Consider the following 25,655-nt stretch of genomic DNA (forward strand, 5'->3'; position numbering starts at 1 on the left):
ATCCAACCCACATGGTGGTGGAAGATTACTTTGGAACTTATCAACTTGAACCAATTGTATCAGTTTTATTTATCGAATATTATCGGGACTTTAAGCTATTTCTTGTAACTGAATGTTACTTAGTTAAGAAATCTATATTGTTATTATATGATAGTTTTATTTTACTATTACACCATTTATTCTATTAACAAAGATTTTTTTTGTATCAAAAAAATATTGTGGATTTTTTAAAGATATAGAAACTGAAATGATAGAAAATAATGATTTATTAATTTCGAGTTTTTACTTAATAGTTTAGTTCACTATTTTAATTTCCAAATGATATTTTCATAATTGATTTACAAGTAAAAAATAATTCAATAAAAATTAATTAAATAAAAGTTAAGAAAATAATTATAATATTTGAAAGTTAAATGTGGTTTAAATTTTAGTTTTAAAGCTATTAATAATGTGTATACAAATAAAAATGGTTATTCACCTTTATTTTTTTATTGTGATGTTTTAAATAACATATAAAATAATTTTAGTTAATATAGTTATTAGTTCAGAAATGTTGTCTGTTTTTTTTAACTATAATAAGTGTAATATTTCGGGAAACTATTACAAAAAAACATTTGTTTTGTTTTTTTTTATAAAAATATAGTTTTTACTAAATTTTAATATTTTTATTATAAAAATATATTTATTTAAATAAAGTTAATAAAGTCACTCTAATAAAAATTGAAATCATAAATTAGTTTTAAAAATAAAATTTAAACTATAATTTACAATATTAATATCTATGCAGTATAGTTAAAAACTTCTATATATCATTGTAATTTTGTAAAAAACTATTATTTATTATTAAAAAATGATTATTTTTGATTTACAGTAGGAGGAAATATGGGGATGCTAGAGAAAGGAGGATGCTCGTAACTATTGGTTAATTTCAATTGAATAATAATAAAATTACTATTAATTTTAATATAAATTATTAATCAAAAAATTAATAAAATGAAAAAACCAAAATAAATTTATATTAATTATTTATTATTAATAATATTAAATTAATAAATATTTAAATCAGCATCCCACTTTTTCCGTTAACTGTATTTATTAGTTTAAGAAAAAATGCTATGCCAAGATTTGAAAATAGAATTCAAAAACAATATAACACTTGATTTTGTCGGTTTATTAAACTGTTCATCCATTCGATTTTAATTGTTTTCATATTAAGGCAAAATGTTGTGTGTATTGTCACCGAAACTGTATTCCAGAAACAGCATGATCGAGTGAATATGATGTAATTTCCCGCTTCGATAAACCTAAACTTTAATTTGTGTTTTTAAAAATATTTAAAAGTCTAAATATGGAATTATTATTATAAATAAAACTAATTATTAGTAAAAACATAATCATTTTAATTTAAATTGGCCAATCATTTTTTAAATTTTTACAAATCATTGATTTTATTTTTAAAAACATGATCTTGGATAATAATAAAGTTAATTGTTAAAAAAACAAAAACAATATGATGCGATAAAATTTTTATCGCATAGAAACAGATTGAAACTTTTAAAATATGTTTTAAATTGTTGGTTTGTAATAACAAGAAAGTACAAATTTAACCAAACAATACAACAATGTTTGTGTTTAATAACCCTTTCATCCAACAACAAAAAGACACACGAATAAAAGTTTTTTCATAAAAACGTTTTGTCGTTTTATGTAATGAGTTTGGTTATAATCAAATGTATAAACAGTTGAAACCAAATATATGTATTTCTTTTAATTATTCAATGGGTTTACTTGAAAAGTGGTAGTTATACAAAGTTTATTGTGTAAGTGTTAGTAACAAAAAATTGTTTTAATATTAAACAATTTCGTGTATTTTTATATAATGGAACTGTTGGTATTGCTGTTGGTCAATAAATAAAATCAAAACAATCAACAATAAAATAAAAGGGGTTAAATACAAATTATAGTTTTTTCAACCTTTTTTTTAATACGTGGATTATATTTGTATAAAAACGTACCTTTTTTTAAAAGGTCTTTTTATTTATTTTGATAGTTTTTGTTTGTACCGATATTTTGTTTTAATACAATATTTTTGATGCCTTAAAACGGTCGATACATTTCATATTTACACATCTTGTGATATAAAAGAGTTGGTTGAAGTTTTTTCGAAAACGAAAAGTTGGACATTTGACTTACTATGGATGTGCACATCGTTTAGTAAAACGACTCTATTAACTAGTATTGCTTTGATGGCGAGTTGTGAATAATCCCGATTTTGTAGAATAAATAATTGTATTTTTTTTCAACTCTATTTATAAATAACAGAGATGTTAGTCGGTAACTTTTTGGTTTTTTTCAAGAAAAAATTACTCCATTTCCGTGGCATTTTCAAACGGCTGTTATAAGAAAATGTATATAGAACTATTTTGAGGTTCATTAGGATCTTGTTTGAACTATATTTTTTCTTTACAAAATAAACTGAAAAAGATCATATAAAAATAAGCAAGAGCATTTCACATGTTTACTTTTTGATTGTCAACAACAAATACATATTTTTTAATAAAAGATTTTAAGTGCCTTGCACATTGTAGGATGTTTCTTTATAAAAATACCAATTCAAATTAATTTGAAATACAAACAATAATCAACTAAAATTCCGTAACAGAGAATCGATGTGTTGTTTTGTGATTGAATACCAAAAACGCTCAGTTACTTTGGATTTGTGAGTTAATAATTAAACTAAATTCTGTTAACAATGTCTTAAAATAAATTGATAGAAAATGGAATTTTGTTTTAAAAATTCTGTTTTTGTCGTTGTGAAACTTTGATTTTCCACAAGTTAAAAATTAATTCCTTCTGCATTCTTGTCTCTTCTTTTACTTTCTGATTTTTTATCACTGATTCGCCTTCAGAATTAAGGGCGGCTAAAAATACATAACCACATAAGATAACTTGCCTCAAAATGCATAATAACCTTTGTGAAATAATCCATTTCTGATTGGCCAAAAGGCGTTAAAAAATAGAGGGTTATTTTTGAAAAATAATTGAATTTCATAAAAATCCTCATCTTGAAAAATTAGCATGTTGGCATCAAGTTCGACCTCCGTGGCTGAGACCAGTGAACACAAAACTAAGAAGCAGAGGAAAGTCAACTGGACGAAGGAAGAGGACGAACAGCTCCTTGCGTTGGTTCAAGATGTGGAAATTATTGATTGGGATATGGTAGCAATTCCAAACCGGACGAAAAAGCAGTGCAAAGAGCATTTCGTCAACTGTCTATCTGAAAAGGTGTCGCATAAACCCTGGAGCATTGAAGAAGATAATATGATTTACTCGTTACAAAAAGAACATGGCAACAAATGGACACTTTTTAGCCAACACTTTATTGGGCGAACACCAAACTCACTCAAAAACAGGTTTTACTCACATGTAAACAAAGCGCCTCGAAAAGAAGAGGATGGCGACGTACAAACGAAAATGGCCGAACTCAGAAGCGCACTTAAGTCGAAATTCACAAAGGATTTCCAAAAATCGCCTCCATCAGCTTTTATACCAATCAAAGACAATTCCTTTGAGGTTCTGTAAATTGCGATTTTATATAGTGTTTTTACCTTTTGGTTACGCATTCCATTCTAATGTAATTTGTTCTTTTCGCACTAAACAAAAGAAAGGGTCTGGTTAATTTTTACTGAAGTTTTAAAAGAGGTTTAGCAGTTTGACAACAAACGATTGACGGACTCGTTTGTTTTTGCCCACAAATTCCGTTGGTCTGTTTTATTCGATGTTGTTTGCAAAGAGCTGGTTTTATAAAGCCAAAAAGACACATCACCAAAACACCTTCCATTTTGCACGACAACAGCAATACACACCCTTATTTCTATATTCGGAACACTTTGATGGAACAGAAAAGCAATCTTTTTTCATAAAGTCCATTTCCCGAAACTAAATGTAAATTGTATGAAACCTAAAAGTGGATAGTCTGCTCATAATTATTTTAACCAACTCTCATAAATTCCAATACAAATCTAAATTAAAAATCAAACAATGCACGTATTTACAAAGCTTACCAATATACATTTAAAACATGTTGTTTTATGACAACCCATTTCTCCACTGTTTCTTTTTTACAAATTTGCCCAACTTAATTCTATTACACATAATAATATAACAAAAAATTAATAACAAATATGATATCTTTTCGGGTTGGGTTTTAAGTTGTTGAGCATCTTTTGAAAAAAAAAACTATTTTTTCATTTTTAACAGAAAATAATTGTTTTATTATTTTACAATTATTTAAACAATAATAAAATCAAAAGACTATTTTCGGAGTAGTTTTTTAAAAAGAAAAAAACAAAAATATTTATTCAATTAAAAGATCAAAAAAAATTGTTAAAAACTTCATTGATTTTGAATACACTTTTTGTGTTTTTTTGATTCAAAGTCATTGATATATATTTCCATTGTCATTTCACTGGACATGTATGAACTTCTTTCGATTCCGTTTATTGCTTTTAAAACAATTATGTAAACAATGTTGCAATGCAAGATATGCGCTCAGATACAACTCAAAAAGCACACAATAAATGCTGTTACAAAACACCAAAAATAAAAAGTCTTTTATTTATAATGAAATTGCATCAAAGCAAAACTACTCAAAAATCAAATCGTTACCAAAAGTGTGTAATACAATTTGTTATTTAAACAAATTTTTCAAACAAACAGAATTGAACAACCATTTATGTAAACATGATTTTAAAGTCAAAAAAAACATTTTATTATTATTTATTTTGGTTTCGATTTTATTAATTATATACATGTTATAGTTTTAATTCTATTATTTTAATTATCGAAATAAATTAAAAAATGGGTTGTCTATTTATTTTTATTGTTTTTGTTTTTTTTCCTTAATTTGTTATTTTAATTCTAATTATTTTTGCAAAATTCAATTGTAAAAAATCTTAAATATTATAGTTTAATAACTAAAATAAATTGTGTTTAAAAAAAAGAAAAACAGGAAAATATATCTTTGTTTTCGAGTTCTGCTAAAAAACTGGTTAAACCAGTTTTTTGGATTGTTTTTTTTTCAATATAATAAAAAATACATAAAAAAACTAGTTTGAATTTTAAAATTAAAAAGTTATTTAGAAATAATATACTGAAAATATTTATAAAACTATACCATATCAATTAGTTAATTAATATGAATAATAATAAATTTGTAATAAAATTTTAAAAAATACTGTTTTGTCGCAATACAAAATAAATAGATATTATAATAAAAGTTTGTTGTGAATAATTAATTTAATACTCAAATCATTACACAAAAAACCCAATTTTGTGTTTTAACACAAAACTCATTTTTACTAATTACAAAAAATAATATTTTAATTGTGATTATAGATTATAAACTATAAAAAAATAAAAAAATCCTTTTGAAAAAAAATAATTAAAGACCAACAGAAAATAGTCGTACAGCAAGAAAATTGTCGTACACTTGTGTTTTTAGTATCAAACAAACCAAAAAATCGGGTATATTTTTTCACATATAAAATTTGACTAAACAATCAGGAAAAAAATTGGGTTTTGAAAAAATAAAAACCCGACTTTATACAGAAAAAAACCTTAAAACAATGTGTACGACTATTTTCTGATGTACGACAGTTTTCTGGTGCTCTTTACAATTACTTTTTTTTAATTTAATTAATGTAGAATTGAATAAATAATCGGAATTTTGTTATATTTGGTGATTGATACATGACAAATAAACAATTGGTTTAATCACGAGTAAAGTTAGTGTTGGCTTGGAATTGAAAATCCATTCAAGCTGAAGAATTTAAATATTTACAATTAAGATCCAATTTTTAATGAAAATAAAAAACCTTTTTTTTAATTTATAATCGATTTTTTTTAAATTTTAATTCAAACAATTCTATTCGATTATTTCATTTCAAATTGTTGCGATAAAACAATATTAAAAAATTTATTTGATATTAAAAATATTTAGTTAAAACGCTTTTCACCACATTCATGTTATAACATAAGCAAATAGACATATAATTTTTTCATATAATAGTTGTATGTACATTCAACTTTATTGAAATTGAATTCAAACAACACATTGTAAAAATGATATGTGAAATCAAGAAAGAACAACTCGAAAGAACAATTATAATAATATTTAACAACATCTTTCTTGTTGATGCTGTTGTGGTGTCAGTTTGATTATGTCTTCCTTCTTTTCAAAAACGTCTTTGAATCTATCAAGCATGTTCACACAAAGTACCGTGACAGACTCTTTAATTCCGGTTCCCATTTTTGCGCTCGTCATGAGCCCTGTAACGTATTCTTCCGAACTCGCCTTTTGGTTGAGTTTCATCTTCTCTTTGACCAAATTCTCCTCGTCCAACAAATCGCTTTTATTCCCAACCAAAAGGACTGGAATATCAATTCCAGAGTATTGCACCTTTTCAGTTAAATCTCTTTTCCACTCAATTGTTCTTTCAAATGTTTCTTTGTTTGTTGTGTCATAAACTACAATTGCTCCATGGGCTCCATTGTACTATATTCTAAGACATCTCCACACTCTATTTTAATGGAAATAACAAACATAAGCCCGACTCAACGACTTCGATGTCTCTTGCCCTGCAACATCCCACAACGTCAATTCACATTTTTTGCCTTGTATTTCAAGTGTATATGGATAGAACTCGACACCAATCTACTCGTTAATCGCAACAAACAATGTATTCATTATATAAGCAAATGTCAGGTAAAAATATTGAAACCAAATTACTGAAAATTATTGAAGAAACACAAACTGTTCCTCTGTACCCCTCTACAAATGTTCCTTGGCACAATTGTCGTAAAATTGATGTCTTGCCAACAGCGGGCTGTCCAATGACCAGTACTTTTAGCCGCAGTGTTTCGTCCTGATCTTCCTGAAATTTAGTATGTTCACAGATTAAGTATTTGGCAATGTGGTGTAGCAAACCATTGAATTTTCTTTTTGAGTTTCTTTTTTAACTGACTAAAACAATGAATTAAAATTTTAATTGGCAATGAAACTATACTTATAATTTGTATTATTATAAATTTACCATCTAAATTCACCAAATCAGATCCAAATTGATGTTTTTTAACATGTGTTAAAAATAACGGCTAACTCGGGTTTGATATAAAAGTTCTCACCTTTTTCTTATGAAGTTCTATTACTTAAAATGATTTAGAACTTCATTATTTTAATTTCAAAAAAGTTTGTGGTGTTATACGATTTTTAGGCGATAAAAAATGACTCACTTTCAGTGTTCTCACCTACCCTTGGCGAGTTGAATTTGATCAGTGTCGAGCTGAACACCGACATTGTCAGAATGTTTAAAGTGGAAATCCAGCGCACCATAGTCCAATGCGTTTCCCTGGAATTGGTTTCAAACCCACAAGAATTCCAAAGCAGAATTTGCACGCACGACCATTGTAAATGGATTATGGAAGTGATTGGGTGTGGTCTTACGCTTCCCGTCGATGACCACAAAACTATTGCGCATTGTATTTCTATCTACGAGGAATGGTTTGTCAAATTGCAGTACGTCCCACCCATTCTCGAAGAGACCCGAGCACATTACGACAGAGTTGCGATGACCCAATTGACCAATTTGTTGTACCAACGAAGTGGCAGTGCTGAAAGTTTGAATGGATATGCTGAATTGTGTCTTCGAGCCGTTTCCATTTTAAGAGCGATAGGGACAAGATATAAGCCTGGGAGTGACATGTCACGGCAATTGGTGTGCTGTTTGTTAGGGTGTATGCACGATGTTTGTGGTAAGCAACACGTCAACTCTCAGAGTTTTGTGATCAACTACATTGCAGACAAACTGATTCACGCCGTGTATGAGGTCTGGTTGAACTACGGAGAAGCTGATGAAGAGCTTTGGGCGGTTTTCCGAGAATGTCACCGGATCTGGGCGAAGACGAAAGAGGTAGCATTAGCGTGGGTCGATATCACTTTAAAGCTCCAAAAAGCGTTTTTGACTGCTGTGGAAAACAAGCAGCAAGCCGTCGACTTGGTCATTTCAACTGAGAAAGTCCAAATTAATATCAACTTCAAGTTACCATATTTCTTGAAGACATGGCTGAGGTTCATCCATTTATGTGGCTCTCCTGCACAATTACAAGACGCAGCTGTTGTGTTGGTTATAACTGATGGCATTTCACTGTTTGTGAAGAACATGATCGAGTCGAACAAAGACGGCAGATATGCGTCTGCTGCCGACGGTAATGCCATCATCAAGTTATTTGGCGAGCCACTTGCACAGGTGGTTTTGTGCCTTGATCACATCCGGTACGAACTTGCAGTGAATGTTGCAGTGACGACAATTGGGACTGTTTTCAGAGTCACAAATTTCAGAACAACTTTTAGAGCAGAAAATCTCTCGGTGTTGTACCAAATCATGTCGTCCGCCATTTTGTCGCCAAACGGAAAGATCATCTTCTCTGCTATTAAAATCATGACACAACTCATTTTGTTGTCGTTCCCATCACAAGAAGTTATGTACCCATCCATTCTTAAGGCTGCCAGTCGAATTGGTAATATGGTGGATCCGGGAAGCAAAGACACTCGTACGTGCTGCATCGAGTTACTTGGACTCATCCACTTATCGTTCTCCAAACAACGTAATGAACTCTCTTGCCACGAGTTACTGACAGACAACGTATTTGCATTCTCCAATTTCTCAAAGACATTCTTCTCCATCTGTGAAGTCTTCTTGCAGACGGAAACAAACCCACTCAACTTGAGAGACTTGTTTGTGTTGCTTTCAAGGTATTTCAATGATGTTGTACCAAGAGAAGGTGCTGGTGTTGTGGAGCAATTTGTTCCGATCTTACAGAAGTCCATCCAACAATTTGTTGGTGTGTTAGTCGAAAAACGCCTTCACGAGAGTTTCACGGAGATGATGCGTGTGTTGAAGTCTGTTTTGGTAGAAATTGGGGAGTATAACATTCTCATTGAGTTACTGATGATCCTCCACGGCTTCATAGAAACATATTACAAATCGAGTCCAATCATTGACGACTTCTTGCAAGTGTATTCCATCTATTTTGGCGCTTGCTACGCTCACATTTCACAAGACATATTGATGAAGGTGATCGGATTGTGTGGGCAGATTTGCGCTTGGTTCAATGACGCTTCCAAAAGAAGCGCGCTTGAAAATTACACATTTGCGCAGTCCCTCTTGTCATCAATTGATGTCGATGTGATTGATCACTTCGAAGAGATGAACGAGGCTATCATAATGAACGCATACAACGCTCATCAAATAACGTCATTTGATGAATACATGAAAATCTTTGTCTTTAAGGATCAGGCAGTCATCACCGTCGCCGAACTCCCATGGGATATCGGACAAGCTGTTGTTATCGTGAGAACAAAATACGGCAAAGTGTCACGTAAGGTATTTTTGACACATGACAACACCAAGAAAGTGGCCATTGCACCCGCTTTGAAATGCAATGGCGATGACATTGAAGACGAAGAAGGACAGGGTGTCACTTGGCTTGAGGAATTTAACACTGTGTCTCTCCACGACATCGCCTATGCAGAAAAGTCCACTACTTTTGTCCCGACAATCCAAAAGAATGAAGGAGTCTTGACCGCCAAAATGGTCCAAGATGCTAAGTTTGCATGCAAAGCTGTTATTTCAAAAACATTACTTGGTGCGCTTGGATTACTTGATTTGTCTGGAGAGAGGCTTCACCCACTTAGCTTGAGCGACGACTTGATCACGTCACTTTTGGAACTTGATGTCCTCCCAACACGCAATTTGATTGGTGTCACAATCATATATGGCCCAGACTCATCATCACCAAGCCCAATATACAACTCCGTCATTCGTGGCTTGGGACATGTTGTTGACCCAACCGTTCATAAAGGGTTCAGTGGATTGTATGCAGAAACGGACCAGAAGTTTGTCTATTATTCCAATGAAGAAGCGGAAATGGTGTTCCACATTAATACCCTTGGTGGGATGAATGAGGAAGAAGCAGTTGATGCCGATAACATTGTGGTCTTTTGGAACTCAAGTCCTTATGACACTGAAATTGAAAGCATTGAAGGAAAGTTCACTATCATTGTATTGCCAACACAATCCGATGTTTTGAGAGTCTTGACAAACTCACCATGTGGAGTATTCATTAAGGAACAATTGGTCTCTCCGTCTGCTCTCCCTGGACTGATTAGACACGCTGCGCTTAACTACTCAAGACCAGTTTACTTGGCCCCAACAACTAATCCAATTAACAAAAGAAGTGAATACATCAGATCTCTTAATCTCTTCGTCGATGTACAAAACCCAAGAGCGGAAGTCCACTCGATGTTATGTTCGGAAGTCATGACAACGGTGACTTCATCTAACTTGCAGTTCTGCCTTGAAATAGTCAAGCCAGAAAAGAAAGAGAAGAAAGGTGACTTTTTGGCGAGAAAAGTTGTCCCTAAAGTGCAAAAGGTGCCAATTAATGAGGTGGATGCAAAGAAGAAGAGCAAAGGGTTCAAATTCAGTTTCTTCTCTAAGAAGAAAAAAGACGACAAAACGCCAAGAGGGGACAAACCAGAGTAAACATTAAGTAATTTCTTACTTATTCTTATTATTTGAGTAAATATATTAAAATATTATAAAATATAATATAATAAAATATTATTCAACATATTAACCATAATATAATTAAATATAATTATTTAATATATTATATTACATTGAATTGAATAAAAAACTTTAAAAAGCAGAAGATATGAACGAAGTCGGGGAGATGGATAAAGAAATATCACTACCTTTAAATCACATAGTCGATTGGACCAAATTTTACAAAGTGAATTCTGTTGACCAGTTTAGTAATATTGACAAGGGTGAAAAGTCTGTGCTCATGTTTTCATTTCAGACCGAAGTAGTACCAGACATTTACGCGATTGAAAAATTGATAACTGTCGCTACTGCTAACCACGTGAGACTCTTTCTAGTTTGCGAGAGTTGCGATATGGTCGAGAGATATCGTGTAGAGACTCTTCCAACAGTCATTATATTCCACCTCAGAAAAGAGGTCTTCCGATTTACATTCGCCTCAATACAAAATGTTATAAAAGGACTTACTTATATATAATTTAGTGATGACTTCCGCTCCTTATTTACTCGTGTGTGCTTCTTAATACAGCAAAGTGTATATCTCTGATGTGATAATTTCGATTGGGTATCTGTCTTGTGGATTATCCATCCAACAATTCTCTATAAGATTCATGACGTCACAATTCTCATTCTCTTCAAAAGGAGGCCGCTTCCCATTTACAACAGCGTGAGCTATGTTCCAAGCGTATGGGTATTTCTCTTTTGAGTAAGCAAGATGCCCGTAGTAACACTCATATATTGTTATACCAAAGGAATAGACGTCCGCCATTTTCTCGTATCTCCTCTGAAGTAAAATCTCTGGTGGCATATATGCTGGAGTTCCTATTCCTCGAGTGAATGTGATGTTAGTGATCAAACTATTCACATTCCGCGATGACCCAAAATCAGTCAATTTTGCATTCACAAGAATGTCTCTTTCTAATGAAAAGACGAGGATGTTGTCTGGTTTAACATCGCGATGTAATATGTCATTGGAGTGGAGGTATTCAATACCTTTAGCAGCATCATACAACAGTTTAAACCGCATTTTCATGTCAATTGGAACCTTTTTCCTTATTAAATCACCAAGCGAGCCGTATTGTGCGAATTCTGTGACAACACAAATCTTGTTTGTGACTATGACACTCCCAAAGTAGTGGACAATGTTCTCAGAACAAAATTTGTCGAACATGGAGATCTCTTTTTTAAACTCCTCTAATGCATCAATGAACCCAACGTCTTTCATGTTCTTGATAGCTACTACGTTTCCTTTGAACAACCCTTTATACACTATGCCAAAAGAACCTTCGCCGATTTTCTTTTCATAGGTGAGGTCGTTTGGATCAAGATGTGATGTTGCCTCTGTCTCAAAACATATTTTAATTGGTGCGGTGATGGTCGTTCCCTTTTGTAAATGCATTGCAACGACTTCTAAGATATCAGTTACTTTTGTTGAGTAGAGGGGTTTGACTGTTATTTCAAACTCACAAGCAAATCCACTCTTGAGGGATATAATTTTGGGAGTGACTTCAGTCGCATATCCGGGCTGGTTTTGTTTTGTTGTGAGCTGTACTTTTAATCGACTCTTACCAATGTTCCCAATACAAAGAAGTTCTCGAGATATTTCGTCGACGGGAAGCAACCCTTCAAAGAAAACTGTTCTCTTGTTGCACACAATATCGTCTCCAATGTTAAAAAATGTGATTTGTGATGTTGCCATTTTGAACACAGTGATACTCTCATTGCGTTTAGTTTCCTCTTTTTTAATTCGAGAGAAGTGAATAAACGTAACAACCCCTATAATCACTAAACATATTATAAAGAGTATCAATAAAACAATACTAACAGTCACCAAGATGGTTGTTGTCTTGGGTGCAACTTTACATCCGTTTTTATCCAAGTTGACATTGTACCCGCTCTCGCACTTAACACACATTGAGTGACCCGACTTGACACAGTGGGGAATATCCAAATAATAAACACACCGATTTGAAACTAACACAAAATTGTCTTGACAAGTTTCACAATCAATTTGATTTGCACAAGTTTGACAATTGAGTGTACATTGTGTACAAAGTCCATTATCTATATAATAACCATTTTCACATTTTGTACACCCAGTTTCTGTTTTATTGACACAATATAAAAGATTGTCGTACGACTCACAACTTTCGCGTGGAGACAAGTGGAAGTATTTTTCGTTGCAAGTAATACACGATCCCCTTTCAACACACGTTTTACAAAATGGCATACACAACTCACAATTTTTGCCATCACTCGCCTTGAAAAATCCATTGCGACACCACAAACACCCTCGCAAATTTGGCATCAGTTCTTCGCACCGAACAATCATTTCGTTCAAATCGTGACACATCCCATATTCCAAAAATCTAAATGGGCCGCATTTTGTACAATAAGTCGAATTGTAACATGAAATACATCCATTTGTACATGGGACACACACTCCTTTTTTGATATAATAACCACTTTGACATCTTATACATCCATTCGATGATCTTTCGAAACAATTTTGATTATAATTGGATGGGTAGATAGGAACAGTTTTCATCATTGGAACACACTTCCCGTTTTCCAGGTAATAACGAGAACCACAATTTAAACAACTGTTACGTGTAATGTTCATGTGTTTACAATAGGGGTCTTGTAATATAGATGACATATTTGCACACCCAAACTCTTTAAGAACAAAGCCCGGCTTACACATTTGGCACTGGTTATATCTGACTTTGAGACAATTCAATTTATCCTTTGGAACACATTCATTGTTAAAGACAATCCCATTCTCACAATAAATACATTTGTCTACGTTTTCGATTGTGCATTGGGTATTTTTGATGCATCTCCCGAATGATAAATGATAATTTGTGTCACAATTTGAGCAATAATTGCCATCCACCTTTACACACGCCTTTTCTTCAATACATAAATTGGAAGAAGCACACAAATATTGTCCATTGTCACAAGTGAGATCATACAAAGAATTGTTTACTTCAACACATTTTTTATTCCCTCCACATGCATTACATAATTTACCATAAAAACCACTTTGACACTGAAAACATGAACCATCATGGAACAATGTACAATGGTCCGTTTTAGCCAAGCATTGCCCCTTGTACAAATAATAATTGTCTTCACACTTCAGACAAGTTGAGTTATCACCTTCTTTGCTTATTGAACAGTTATTTTTTGTGTTAACACAAGATCCATTAGTGCTCACTGTAAAAGAGTTACACACATCACACGATTTTTGGGAAAAAGTCAAACATTGATTATCTAAATTAAGACAAATACCTTTGACCAAATTTTTGTTTATCTCACAAGCAAGACAGGTGTTATTGTTTTGTTCGACACACCACTTCAAATTATCTTTGCATTGATTTGTAATCAAATCAAAATGTAATTGATTTTTACAAAATTCACAAGACCCATTAACCAACTGGTATGGAGAAAAACATTCCAGACACTTAATTGTTGAATTGTCTTTAACACATCTCTTACAAAAATCTTTCAAAGTGAAGCATTCAACACATTCTTCATGGATTTTCAAATACCCATCGCCACAGAGTTCACATTTGGAACCAACAGAAATGTAATTATCCGAACAAGTATAACACTTTCTTTCTGAAGTTGAACACTTTTCGCAATTATGGTCCAAATTGTAACACACGTAACAATTGTTGTCTGTATTATTTAAATAAAACCCTTGTTGACATTGAACACATTTTCTGTCTTCTTCACTTGTGTTGTTGTCACATTTAGAACAGACCCCCTTTATAGAACAGTATACCAACTTCCCAAATTTGTCCACCTTCATCCCTTCTGGATGGTCACGACACTTTCCTGTTGTAAGTTCGCAAAATTTACAAGAAGCATTGCAAAAAATACATTCAGAAAATTTTCCTTTTGAATAAGTTCCAGAAAAACAACGGTAACAATGATGGTTGTAAAACCCATATCCAGGAATACAAGAAATACAAGCTCCATCAGAACTATTACAACCATCACACCCGATTTCACATGGAAAACATTTATCCAAACCAGTTGTATTCGAAAATGTATTTAAAGGGCACCCTTGACATGAAGTGATTCCACCTTTAGAGTATTGACCTTTCACACAATCTTCGCAAATTCCATTGACCATGCCTCTTCCTTTTCTACAACTAAGGCACTTACCAGTTTTTGAATCACACGAAGCACAATTTGGAGAACACTTTTTACAATGAGGCCACCCACGATTGGAATATGTCAGAAATGGACAATAATCACAAATAGTTGACCCACCTCTTGTCTGGTAAGAACCAGAAGGACATTCGGCACAAAACAAACTATTTGTAATTGAATATGTCCCGGGTACACATTGTTCACAACAATTGTTGTGAACAAAAAACCCATATTCACAATTTTTACATTCTCCATTTTGGTTATCACAATTAAGACATCCAATACACTTTTTGCATGTTGAGGATCCGGCCTGATCAGAAAATGTTCCAAGTCTACATTGAATACAACTCGAAGATTTTTCTTTTGAAGAAAATGTACCTTTTGGACATGGTAAACACTTTGAATCTGTTCCATCCGAAAATGTACCAGGTGGGCATGTTCGACAAACACTACCATTAATAAAATTGCCAGGTTCACAATTAAGACAATTTCCACTCGTTTTGGAACATGTCAAACAGGTTTCCGAACACATTTCACATTTCTCGGACTTCTCCTTTGAGTAATACCCCTTTAAACAACTTGAACACGTGGTCGATCCTCTTGAAGAATAAGTACCGGATTTACACCCCTCGCATGTGTATTTTTCTGTAAGACGAAAACCACTTTGGCAAATTTCACAAAACCCAAATTGTGACATACATTTTTCACATCCATTTTCGCATGCTTTACACTTGGTACATCCAATACCCGAGTATGTATTATTTGGACATTCTTTACAAGTAGAACCATTTTGTGAATTGTATGTTCCTGCTGGGCAAATAACACACAGTGAATGGTCATCCGAAGATGTAGTACCTTCTCCACATGGAGTACAATATGGTTTGTTCCCTTCAGAGTAAAAACCATCTTCACACATTTTACAAGAGAGTTGTGAAGATGTACTTGATGTTCCAGGAGGACAAATTATACACTCGGTATTATACACGTTTGATGTTTTTCCTTGTCCACAATGTATACATGAACTCGAATTTTTAAGTGGTGCAATATATCCAAATGGACATCTAGTACACGACAAGTATCCGCCAATTCCAAAATAGCCAGGTTCACATATAATACATCTGTCCAATAAAAGACCTTCTCCTTTGGAACAACGAAGGCAATTTCCAGTCGCAGGATCACAGTATACACATGAAGAACACTTTTGACAATTTGTTGAATTTATTTGATTTGTGAAAGTGCCATTTTCACACTTCAAACAAATAGAACCTGTAGATGGATTGTACTCACCTTGTGGGCATGGATTACACTGTACCCGATACTCATCCGAAGTCGTTCCGGGTGGACATGCTTGACATGCCATATTTGTTGTGTGCTGAGGATTGATAAACCCAGCATCACACAATTCACATTCATTCATTATTTTGAAGTAATATCCTGGTCGACAGGATACACACTTTCCACCCACACAGTCGCACTTCACCTGATCACATCCATACACATTAATTATTAAAGAGAGTATTGTAGAAAGATAAAAACCAATGAAAAACCTCTTATTAACCAACAGTTTCATACTGTTTATATATCCAGTTTCCTCTTTTGGTGAAAATAAAAGGCTTGTGCATAAATAGTGAGTTTCAACAACTTCAAAATGTTGAAACAAGATATTACAAGCAAATAACTATTGTGAAAGGACAAAAACACCACAAAGCCCATCACAAAATAACAAGAAACATGTTGTAACGGTTATATCCTTTTTAAAGGTAATCAATAAGAAAATGCATCTTCTTCTCTCCGCTAAAAACTGCGAAACAAAACAAAAAATCACATAAAGTCAAGGTCTTCCCTCAAGTGTACTTTCCAACAAATTCTTGACCCTCTCAAAAATCAAAAACGATGAACGTGAACCACAAATCGCCTTCGGCCCCATCGATTTTCACGCACTTCACTTTATCTTCCTTTTCCGCGTGTGGAATCAAAATGTGTAAGTGGTTTCTTTCTCTAACACTATTGAGTATAATTTCTGGAGAGACAGCATTGAAATAATGAATGAGTTCCATAAACGAAGGTGATAGAGCGCTTTTGATTTCAAATGACGAAAGTTTGGGGAAGTTTGTTCGTTGGAAATCGATGTCCCTTTTGTCGACTTTGCGCTTCAAAGTTCCAAGGAGGATTTGTGTCTGAATGTCCACCTTTGGAACAACACGAGAGTATTTCATGAGCCCACGAAACAGCTGAAAAAATGTGAGTCCTCCTTCTATGTGTTCTTTGTATTTCTTAGCTACCAATTGGGTGTAGTCATTCACAAACTCGTATATCCCAGTCGACTTCTTTGTTGCATTGACAAGAGTCGAAATTTGACTGTATAATTCACACATTGTATCAACGAAGAGAAATGGGAGTTTGTCGTGTTGAACTAATGTAGTTGAGGATATCGCATTTTCAGTAAGAACTTTTGCAACAATTTCACTGCGAGCTAAACTCCCGAGACGGTCTTTACGTTGAGCAATTTGGAAGAGTGCGCTTAAGAGATCAGAATCACCCAATTCGGATATTTTAAACTCGGCTTCTTCGTTACTCCATGAATCTATCGAAGCAAGTGAAGTGTCTTGTGGAGTGGTTTTGATGTTGTTGTTGGCGTCTATAATATCTGATAGAAAGTCTCCACACACAAAGGTTAGCATTTGGTTGTAAGGCAACTTAAAGACTGAAAACAGATAATACAAGACAAGTTCTTCTGTCGAGAGCACTTTGTCGTTCTCCAAAATTCCGTTTTCCTTTGCTCCAAAAATGCTGTTGAGACAAATTGCAATGACGCAAAATGGTGTTGGGGAATTCACAACAACAGACGCACAACACGTCTTCACGTCTCTATTATAAAGCGATTGTGTTTCAATGATTTTTGGAGTTGACAATTTGTACGGTGATGATATAGTAACTTCGTCAGAGGTATAAGAATACTTCTGTGGTAGTGTTTTAGGTTTCCCATGGAGAAACACGTAGATTTGTGGTAATTGTGATGATGGTTTGAGAACTCTGTCTGGGTGGTATCGCATGTCTATAACAATAATCGAGTACTCCTGTGGTTTTTCTTTCACTTTTTGCGTTGGGGCATCTTCTCTCAACGTACCCAAACGCAAATTCTTGAACAAATTCATTCCTCTTTGAGTAATACAAGATAAACCAGTTCAAAAGAGGAATCAAAATTATAGTTCAATATTACTATAATATACCATTAACTAAATTATTGTTAAATTATAGTTATTAAATGGTATAATTAAATTATATTTTAATAAACCAATATCTGGACACAATAACAGACAAACGGCACTTTAAAAATTCAACTTAAAAATGAACGAGTTAATTTATTGTTGTGTTGATGCGTGTGTATTCCTCGTAGCACGCGTTCACGATTTGGTGTGGGATGGACGTTTTCTTTCTCAGAATGTTGGTTGACCCAATGATAACTTTTTTACCATCTACATGTTATTATCAATAAATATGAACATATGAAAATAAATAACAAACACCTTTGAGCAATAAGTCTGAGCATTGAAATTTCTCCGAGAGTAATACCACCTATGACAAACACAAAAATGTACGGCGCGTTTATATCCGACTCGCCAACGATTTTTGTATATTCCTCATCACAGCCAGTGAATAATGAATCCAACTGTGTCTTATGTTCAAACTTCATTTTCTGATACTCTTCATTTTCAACTTTACTTTTGACTGGTACGAAGTTGGTGTGCTTAATTAGAGGTACACCGTGTTCGTCTGTTTCTTCGTCTTCCTCGTCGTCATCGACTCGTTCGCCATTTCTAATTTTCCTCTCTCGCTCTCTTCTTTTTTCAAGCTTTCGTTGAAGAGTGTATTCCATTTCCTCATTGTTTTCTCTTTGTGTCATCTCGTTTTGTGTTGCTTGAATGAACTCCAAATAATCTTTGAGGTATTGTGAAAAGAGTGGTTGGTAGTGCATATAATTCATTTCAATCGGATCAAAGTCGCCTGCAACTTGACTTCTTGGGTTATCACTTCCGTCTGAATAACTTGGCATCACCGAGTTGATTTCAGGGAATGCCTTTCTTCTCAAATTGGGTGTTCCTTTTCTAAATAAGAACTCGACCTTCTCCATCTTAGCCAACACAGATGTGACCCAAATGCCATAAACGTCTGTGAGTAGTTTCTGATACTTATCAAAGTCCTCAGACTCCATTCCATTGTACAATCCACACAACATTGAAAGTCTTCCAAGAACTCGTGCAATGTTATCCGGAAATGTTTCACGACCAAAAAATGATGGAAATTTCGAAGTGGAAAGAGTCGGACTTTCATAGATCATTTCCTCAACAGAGTCAAATGGGTTTTGTTTCAGTCCGAAAAACCGTCCAAAGGAGTAGTCGACGCAGTCTTTCAAATAGTACTTCACTTTCATCATGTCGTCACTCATGTCGCATAACAATGAAGACAGAATCTTACTCACATATTCCACGTGGCAGTCATTAAACACATACGACTGTAGTCTAATAGGCATTCTAACGTACGATATCAGACTTCTTTGTGTCTCATCTTTATTTTGTTCTGCTGTTAAATCGTCTGCTTTAATTCTCTGAGCCACTTTATCAATTTCTGGTTGGACCGAACCGATATATAAATCGCAAATCAGTTTGAAATCATTACAATAGAGGGGATACCTCATCTCACTCTTATTTTTGGCATATTCAATGAGGGCTTGGACTTGTGTCGCACTTCCAATGATACTCGATTCAGTCGTTATCGTCGAACAGTCCCCATTCAAATTCTCGGACTCATCAAGAAGGGACATATACGCCATCGACTTCACATTTGGCGTTAACATGTCTAAAGTACGATCAAAGATGATACATTCCATGAAATCCTTTGATATTGGAGTGTCACCAAGAGGTTGTCCAATCAATTCTCCAAGTCGTTTAGAATACTCTCCGACACTTCGGATGCGCGGGAAGCGCCCTATAATCCGCTGCAGATTATTGATACCCTCTGCGGACAATTGTACAATGCCAACATCATAGTAACAATACAATCTGTTATATTAGTTTGTTTGGATGTTATAGAGTGATGTCGATGAATCACAAACCTTGCGAATGCATCATCAATTTGTAAAGATACCAAGTCATCCATAATGACTGGCATGACAATGGGGAGTCTCTCGATGTAATCAACTTTATACTTCTCTTGGACGTCTATTTTCTCTCCGTTCTCGCCTCGTTCTGTTTTATACCTTTTCGTGAAGTTGTCGAAGCCAAACATGATTTCTAAGTCCCACATTTCTGTTCCCGAAAAGCATCGAAACACCGTGATGTGTGGGTTCTCCGAGCTTGTCGCCGTGAGTTTTTCAATGGTCTTATCAACTTCTTCATACGACTCCACCTTCGAAATTACAAAGAAAACGTAAGCGCCTGAAAGGGCATTTGTTTGGAACTCGGAGCCTAACAAATAAATGTCCTCAAATTTACACGGACTTTTTTGTAAGTCGAGACCAATAGTCAGTTCAAGTAAGTCTTTAGCCTTTTCGTCGCAAATGATGTACTTTTTTTGTTGTGAAGAAGCCTCAGAAATTGGCTTACTTTCCGTGAAATAGCCTTCCAGTGTTGTTTGGTAGACTTTTAACAAGTCAGTATCTGCCAATTGTGGCTTCACTGAAAGGTGAAAGAAGTCGCTTGCCTTGAATGAGAAGAAGTTGCTCTGTGGTTTTGTGTCGTCCTTGTCCGACTTGTTCATACTTCTTTTACAGTTTTAGTAGAGAAAAGAGTAACTTATATTTCAATTTATTCAGTTCAGTGGTGCAACGTTCTATAACAAAAATTCAATGTTCTGTACAAAAATGTTATTTATCTCGCTCGGACACATCGTTTGAAAAGCAAAAGAGGAGCTCTTTGAAAGCTGCAAGAGACTGGTCTGGTATTGTATCTTGTGAAGAAGGCGCATAGACCATTGGAAGAAGTAAAGGAATGAGTGAACTGATTTGGACCGAAGAGATGTTTCTTAAAAAAGTTTCGATGACTCGGAGCTTTTGGTCAAAAGAGCATGTTATTATGAATCGAAGTGTGTCGACTAGAAATGGTGTGTTTCTTGGATCCGATCCTAACAAAATAACACACCGGATCGTCGATGGTACCATTAATGCGTTCACCTCGGGGACTCGAAGAAAATGGAGGTAGTGTGAAAACAGTTTTTGTAACATCCCTAAGGAGATTGGTATGATATCAAAACATTTAAGGGTGTTCTGAAATTGAATTGCAATCGGGTAATATTGTGGTGACTTGCTCGTTTTAATGAAAGGGGCAATTCTTTTGAGACTCGTTTCCATCTCTTTCAAAACTTGGATTTGAAATTCGTCCATTGAAAATAATATACTATGGTGTTGAAGTTCTTAGAAAAATATTTCGATACAATACAAGAATAAGTATTTATTACTATTTATTTCTTATATTTTACTATTGTTTCGTGGTTTTTTGGAGCTCAAAAAGAAAGTTGTAGAGCAACAACAATAACTATAAATTATTAAAAGATTATTAAGTATTGTTTTTCAATTGTTATTAATAAACAATAGTTTATTAATAGATTGAATTGATTTTTTAATTTGAAATGCTGAACATTCGGCATTTCAAATTAAATAAAAAAAACAAATTCTATAATTATATTATAAATATAATATATTTTTAATAACTAGTAATAAGAATAAAAACTAGTTAATAGTAAATGACAAAGATCGAAGCCGTATATATTGCGAATATCGCACTTCATATAACACAGCGGACAGTCTTAGACACATTAATTAAAGTCTCGAAGAATTGTTGTGAAGGAGTGAAAATATTAAAAAGGAACCCAATGATGAAATGGATGAATTTAAAATATTTATTTAAGCTTCTCCCGAATTTGGTGACTGTCGTTGGGAAATCTTTCGACATCCTACCATACTTCAAAGAACAAATTCAACAATACAACAACGTTTTGTTCGATTTCAGTTTGGACGAAGAGAATGTGAATGATATTGTTCGTAGTTATCCACAACTTATTAACAAAGTTGTCGCAGTTAAAATCAAAGAGAAGCACATCACGAGTTTACCACAATTTGACAAATTAAGAAAGGTGGTAATTTTAGAAACCAGTTCTGGGCAAGATATTAAAATACTGATTCAAATGCACACACTCAAAGTTGTTGTATTTTATCTATGTAACACATATTCACAAGAATTGCCCTTGTTCATTGAGGAATTATGTCAAGAGCGTACTGAGACGTCTGTTGGTGTATCAAGCTATGTTTATTTTAAAACACTTTATTATAAGAACTTAAAAATGTGTATTAATAACCCGATATATACAGAGCGAGAAGTGTTAAATATTTCACTTGAAACACTTACCGATGATCTATACAAACTAATAAGTATCAACGACACATTGATTTCAATCGGGATTGAGTGTGTACATAACAAACAACGAACTTTGGACTATTCACACTTCTCAAGGTTAACCAAATTTTTGTTTTCTAACGCTACAAGTCCACCACTTGTTATACTTCTACCAAGAACGTTAGTTGAATGTGAAATAGCAGTGGACGAAGCAGTATTTCAAATTGGGAATTGGCAGAGTTTGGACAATTTGAAGCAACTCAGACTCTTTGGAAGATTCAAAAGTGTTGATTTGTCTAAGGCGAAGGTACTTGAAGAATTACAGTTGAACACTATTACTCAGAACGTCAGTGTTACATTTCCAAAGTATGACAAAGATATTATAAAAAAATATTCACAAGGAATCGACGCACCACTTTTACTGATAAAGACTGTGCAGATAGTCGGCTCGTATACATTTAAAAGTCTTGTTTTGGTGCTGTCAGACAAAACTAAGCAACCTTTAGTGGACTGTACATTAGACACTTTAATCCTTATTATTGAATATGACATCGTGTTTGGATATATATTCGACAATACCATCAACAATTACATCGACACTACTAATAACCATTATTATTTCTATCAAAAACAATTACTGTGTGATGTCTTTTGCGACAAAATCAAAACTTTAATTATATCATCCAAACTAGCTAAAGACATCTACACTAACAAAATACAAAACGTTAAACAAAAAGTTAATTTCAAAAAAACTAAACAATTAACTAAATGCGAAAAAATTCAACAGTTTATCGAATATGAGGAAGGTGACGGAGTTTTGGAAAGTGATAGTTTTGATGATATTTTATTATAAGTTATATTCAAAATGTGATTCAACACTTCGTTCTCTTCGATATAGTGAAACCCAAAACTATACTTTATAAATAAGTTGCAAACCACAACTTTTTATTAAAAGTTGTGGTTTGCAACTTCAATAATTCAAATGTTAAAATGTAACTTTTTATTACGACTTGTAACAAATTATCACGTGATTATTTGTTACACTGTTTGAATTCAAACACTGTTTATAAAATTATAGTTGATAAAAAACTAACAACAAAGAAACAACTTATGATAATTTTTTATTATACAATTGATTTATTATTAATTATTTTTTTTAAAGTGAATAAGCCAAAAATGGAACTATTAAATGAATAAAATTTACGTCAAAATACTGGAAAAAATTGGGTATAATCCAATAAAAACATTAATAAATTTGTTTTAAAAATGATTTTAATGTTACTTATTATTATTAATGATTATTTCAATTATACTCATAGTTATAATCTTTGATTGTTTGTTTTAAACTGTAACTTTTGTGGAATTATAATTTGTGTTATATTTTAAATAACATTGTTACTAACAATGTAACATAATAGAAGTGTAAATAAGTACTAAAAAACGGGGTTTTTGTTTATTATTATTATTAGAATATAAATTTAGATACGGGATAATACCCGTTCAATTTGGGTATATCCCTCTATAACAAAAAACCATTTTTATTAACAATAATAATTCAAATATGTTATTCTTTTTATTGAAAAACAAAAAAAGAGTTGAAAAATGTTGAATAAATTATTTCATTAGACCAATGACGTTTCAGAAATCGACTCGACTCTTAATTATAGAATCATTTTCTTTTTGTCCACTACTTTTTGAATAATAAAGCCACATCATCACAATAACAATTCTTTAATTGAAAAACTCTGGAAATGCTTTCTCTTCCGATCATTTCCCGAAGAAACGTATCATCTTGCTTTGAAGTTTTCTTTAAGTTTCTTGTAGCAATCTTTTTGGGCGAATATATGACTTATCTCAAAATACAAGACTTGAGAAAGAAATTGAGGAAAAAGGGTAATAAAAGATTCTTATGAGTTGGGAAATTATCACAAAGATTGCTCTTTGTTTAAATGAGAATGCTCCCCTATCCCTCCACAATTCCCGTTTAATTTAAAGAAAAAATACCAAATAAAAAAAGCTTTTTGGATTGAGTTAATTTTAATCATCACGAAAGTCTGCTTCAATTTCAGTCTCATCTTCTCCACTTTGATCTTCTCGGGCATTTCTATGTTGCTCATTGATAAGAGCATTCATTTGAATTTGTTGTCTTCTTCGATAAATTCTGTTACTCTCTCGATGCAGCTTTCTTCTTTCTTCTATGCTGTTCATGAAATTGTCAACAATGTTTTGGTAATTAGCTGCATCTTCCGCAATAAGTGGGTTAATTTGGATATCAACATTGCAAAAACAACAGGAGAAAACAAACATGGCATCAAAATTTTCAAACGCTTTCACAAACTTTGTTCTTGCAAAAGCAAAGACGGTTTTAAGCCTTCCGAAGAATCTTTCAATAAGGCAACATTTTTCACGGAGAGGACTTGTTGTTGGGATAAACGAATTGGGAACATAAGCATCAATTCCCTTGTACCCTTTGTCACCTATCATCTTCTTTCCTCCCAGCATATGACTGATTTCCTGAGCCGTTTCTTTCAGAAGTTTCATATCGTGTTGTACTCCTGGTTTTCCTTGAGAAACAAAAGCTGCTGTTTCGCTTTCTGCATTCACGATTACTTCCTCCTTAATGCAATATGCTTTGTACTTTCCACTGTAAAATATCATCGAAGAAGCGAAATAAGTGCTTGGTCGATTACAAGGAACCATCGTGCAATCGATAATAGCACTTACATTAGTGTTAAGGAGATTCTCGCCCTTAAATGTAATGAAAGAGTCTCTCATAATCTGAAGGAACAGTTTTGAACTTATTATGATCTCTCTTTCTATTTGTTCATTGGTTTTAACAAAAGGAAGACACAGATCACGAATTATTCTTAATTTATCATACTTAAAGAACAAATAAAGAAGGAGGATGCGGTCGTCGGGATTGTAGAAGAATGACTTTTTTCCTCTTTTGTCCACATACAAATCACTAACCACCGGTCTGATCATCAAGAATACCAACGGGTTTAGTCCAAGGAATGTAAAGAGTGATTCAAGCCCGCCATATCTTTCGATTAGAACATTAAAGAAAAAGTGTGAAGTGGGAGATTGTTTCGTGTGTGTTGGTGGTTGAGTTGATTGTCTGGCGTTTTCAACCTCTTGGTCAATTTCCGTTCTTATGATCCCATTTGTTGGGACTCTTCGTGTGGTGTGTGTATTGGTACTAGACATGGGTTTTTATTAACAGTTACCCATTGATCCTTAAATTGTTATTTACATCAAAAATCAATGATGTAATTGTTATGTGTTGTCCAGTAAGCAATAATTAAAACCAAATAAATTATACAAAATCCAGTTTTGAAAGAGCGAATCATTGTGTTTTTATGTGTTCATATTCGCTTAGTCGCCATCTTTTTGTACAAATAATAAATTATCACATGATACTTTTTCTTAGTTACTACTT

General features: G+C 33.4%; 10 protein-coding genes across 10 annotated transcripts; 4 read left to right on the forward strand and 6 right to left on the reverse strand.

The window, feature by feature from the left end:
- Window positions 1–3,078: 3,078 nt before the first annotated feature.
- Window positions 3,079–3,582, forward strand: EIN_080130 (trichome differentiation protein GL1, putative; the record flags this gene model as incomplete). The annotated part of the gene is made up of 1 exon (XM_004184359.1): window positions 3,079–3,582. One exon carries the CDS (start codon window positions 3,079–3,081, stop codon window positions 3,580–3,582), a length of 504 nt encoding a protein of 167 aa, XP_004184407.1.
- Window positions 3,583–6,175: 2,593 nt separating this feature from the next.
- EIN_080140 (rab17, putative) lies at window positions 6,176–6,991 on the reverse strand (the record flags this gene model as incomplete). The annotated part of the gene is made up of 4 exons (XM_004184360.1): window positions 6,176–6,556; window positions 6,605–6,715; window positions 6,816–6,935; window positions 6,989–6,991. 4 exons carry the CDS (start codon window positions 6,989–6,991, stop codon window positions 6,176–6,178), a joined length of 615 nt encoding a protein of 204 aa, XP_004184408.1.
- A 373-nt stretch (window positions 6,992–7,364) lies between these two features.
- On the forward strand, window positions 7,365–10,604 carry EIN_080150 (hypothetical protein; the record flags this gene model as incomplete). The annotated part of the gene is made up of 1 exon (XM_004184361.1): window positions 7,365–10,604. One exon carries the CDS (start codon window positions 7,365–7,367, stop codon window positions 10,602–10,604), a length of 3,240 nt encoding a protein of 1,079 aa, XP_004184409.1.
- Window positions 10,605–10,776: 172 nt separating this feature from the next.
- Window positions 10,777–11,142, forward strand: EIN_080160 (hypothetical protein; the record flags this gene model as incomplete). The annotated part of the gene is made up of 1 exon (XM_004184362.1): window positions 10,777–11,142. One exon carries the CDS (start codon window positions 10,777–10,779, stop codon window positions 11,140–11,142), a length of 366 nt encoding a protein of 121 aa, XP_004184410.1.
- A 42-nt stretch (window positions 11,143–11,184) lies between these two features.
- EIN_080170 (protein serine/threonine kinase, putative) lies at window positions 11,185–16,398 on the reverse strand (the record flags this gene model as incomplete). Its single annotated transcript, XM_004184363.1, has 1 exon — window positions 11,185–16,398. The coding sequence occupies one exon, from the start codon at window positions 16,396–16,398 to the stop codon at window positions 11,185–11,187; it is 5,214 nt and encodes a 1,737-aa protein (XP_004184411.1).
- Window positions 16,399–16,705: 307 nt separating this feature from the next.
- EIN_080180 (hypothetical protein) lies at window positions 16,706–17,983 on the reverse strand (the record flags this gene model as incomplete). The annotated part of the gene is made up of 1 exon (XM_004184364.1): window positions 16,706–17,983. The coding sequence occupies one exon, from the start codon at window positions 17,981–17,983 to the stop codon at window positions 16,706–16,708; it is 1,278 nt and encodes a 425-aa protein (XP_004184412.1).
- Window positions 17,984–18,185: 202 nt separating this feature from the next.
- EIN_080190 (vacuolar protein sorting, putative) lies at window positions 18,186–20,585 on the reverse strand (the record flags this gene model as incomplete). The annotated part of the gene is made up of 3 exons (XM_004184365.1): window positions 18,186–18,304; window positions 18,354–19,888; window positions 19,942–20,585. The coding sequence occupies 3 exons, from the start codon at window positions 20,583–20,585 to the stop codon at window positions 18,186–18,188; spliced, it is 2,298 nt and encodes a 765-aa protein (XP_004184413.1).
- Window positions 20,586–20,691: 106 nt separating this feature from the next.
- Window positions 20,692–21,207, reverse strand: EIN_080200 (hypothetical protein; the record flags this gene model as incomplete). The annotated part of the gene is made up of 1 exon (XM_004184366.1): window positions 20,692–21,207. One exon carries the CDS (start codon window positions 21,205–21,207, stop codon window positions 20,692–20,694), a length of 516 nt encoding a protein of 171 aa, XP_004184414.1.
- A 359-nt stretch (window positions 21,208–21,566) lies between these two features.
- On the forward strand, window positions 21,567–23,069 carry EIN_080210 (hypothetical protein; the record flags this gene model as incomplete). Its single annotated transcript, XM_004184367.1, has 1 exon — window positions 21,567–23,069. One exon carries the CDS (start codon window positions 21,567–21,569, stop codon window positions 23,067–23,069), a length of 1,503 nt encoding a protein of 500 aa, XP_004184415.1.
- A 1,184-nt stretch (window positions 23,070–24,253) lies between these two features.
- Window positions 24,254–25,423, reverse strand: EIN_080220 (hypothetical protein; the record flags this gene model as incomplete). Its single annotated transcript, XM_004184368.1, has 1 exon — window positions 24,254–25,423. One exon carries the CDS (start codon window positions 25,421–25,423, stop codon window positions 24,254–24,256), a length of 1,170 nt encoding a protein of 389 aa, XP_004184416.1.
- Window positions 25,424–25,655: the final 232 nt, after the last annotated feature.

This window comes from Entamoeba invadens (genome assembly GCF_000330505.1).
Source record: "Entamoeba invadens IP1 unplaced genomic scaffold scaff_1105074725643, whole genome shotgun sequence".
Lineage (NCBI taxonomy): Eukaryota > Evosea > Mastigamoebida > Endamoebidae > Entamoeba > Entamoeba invadens.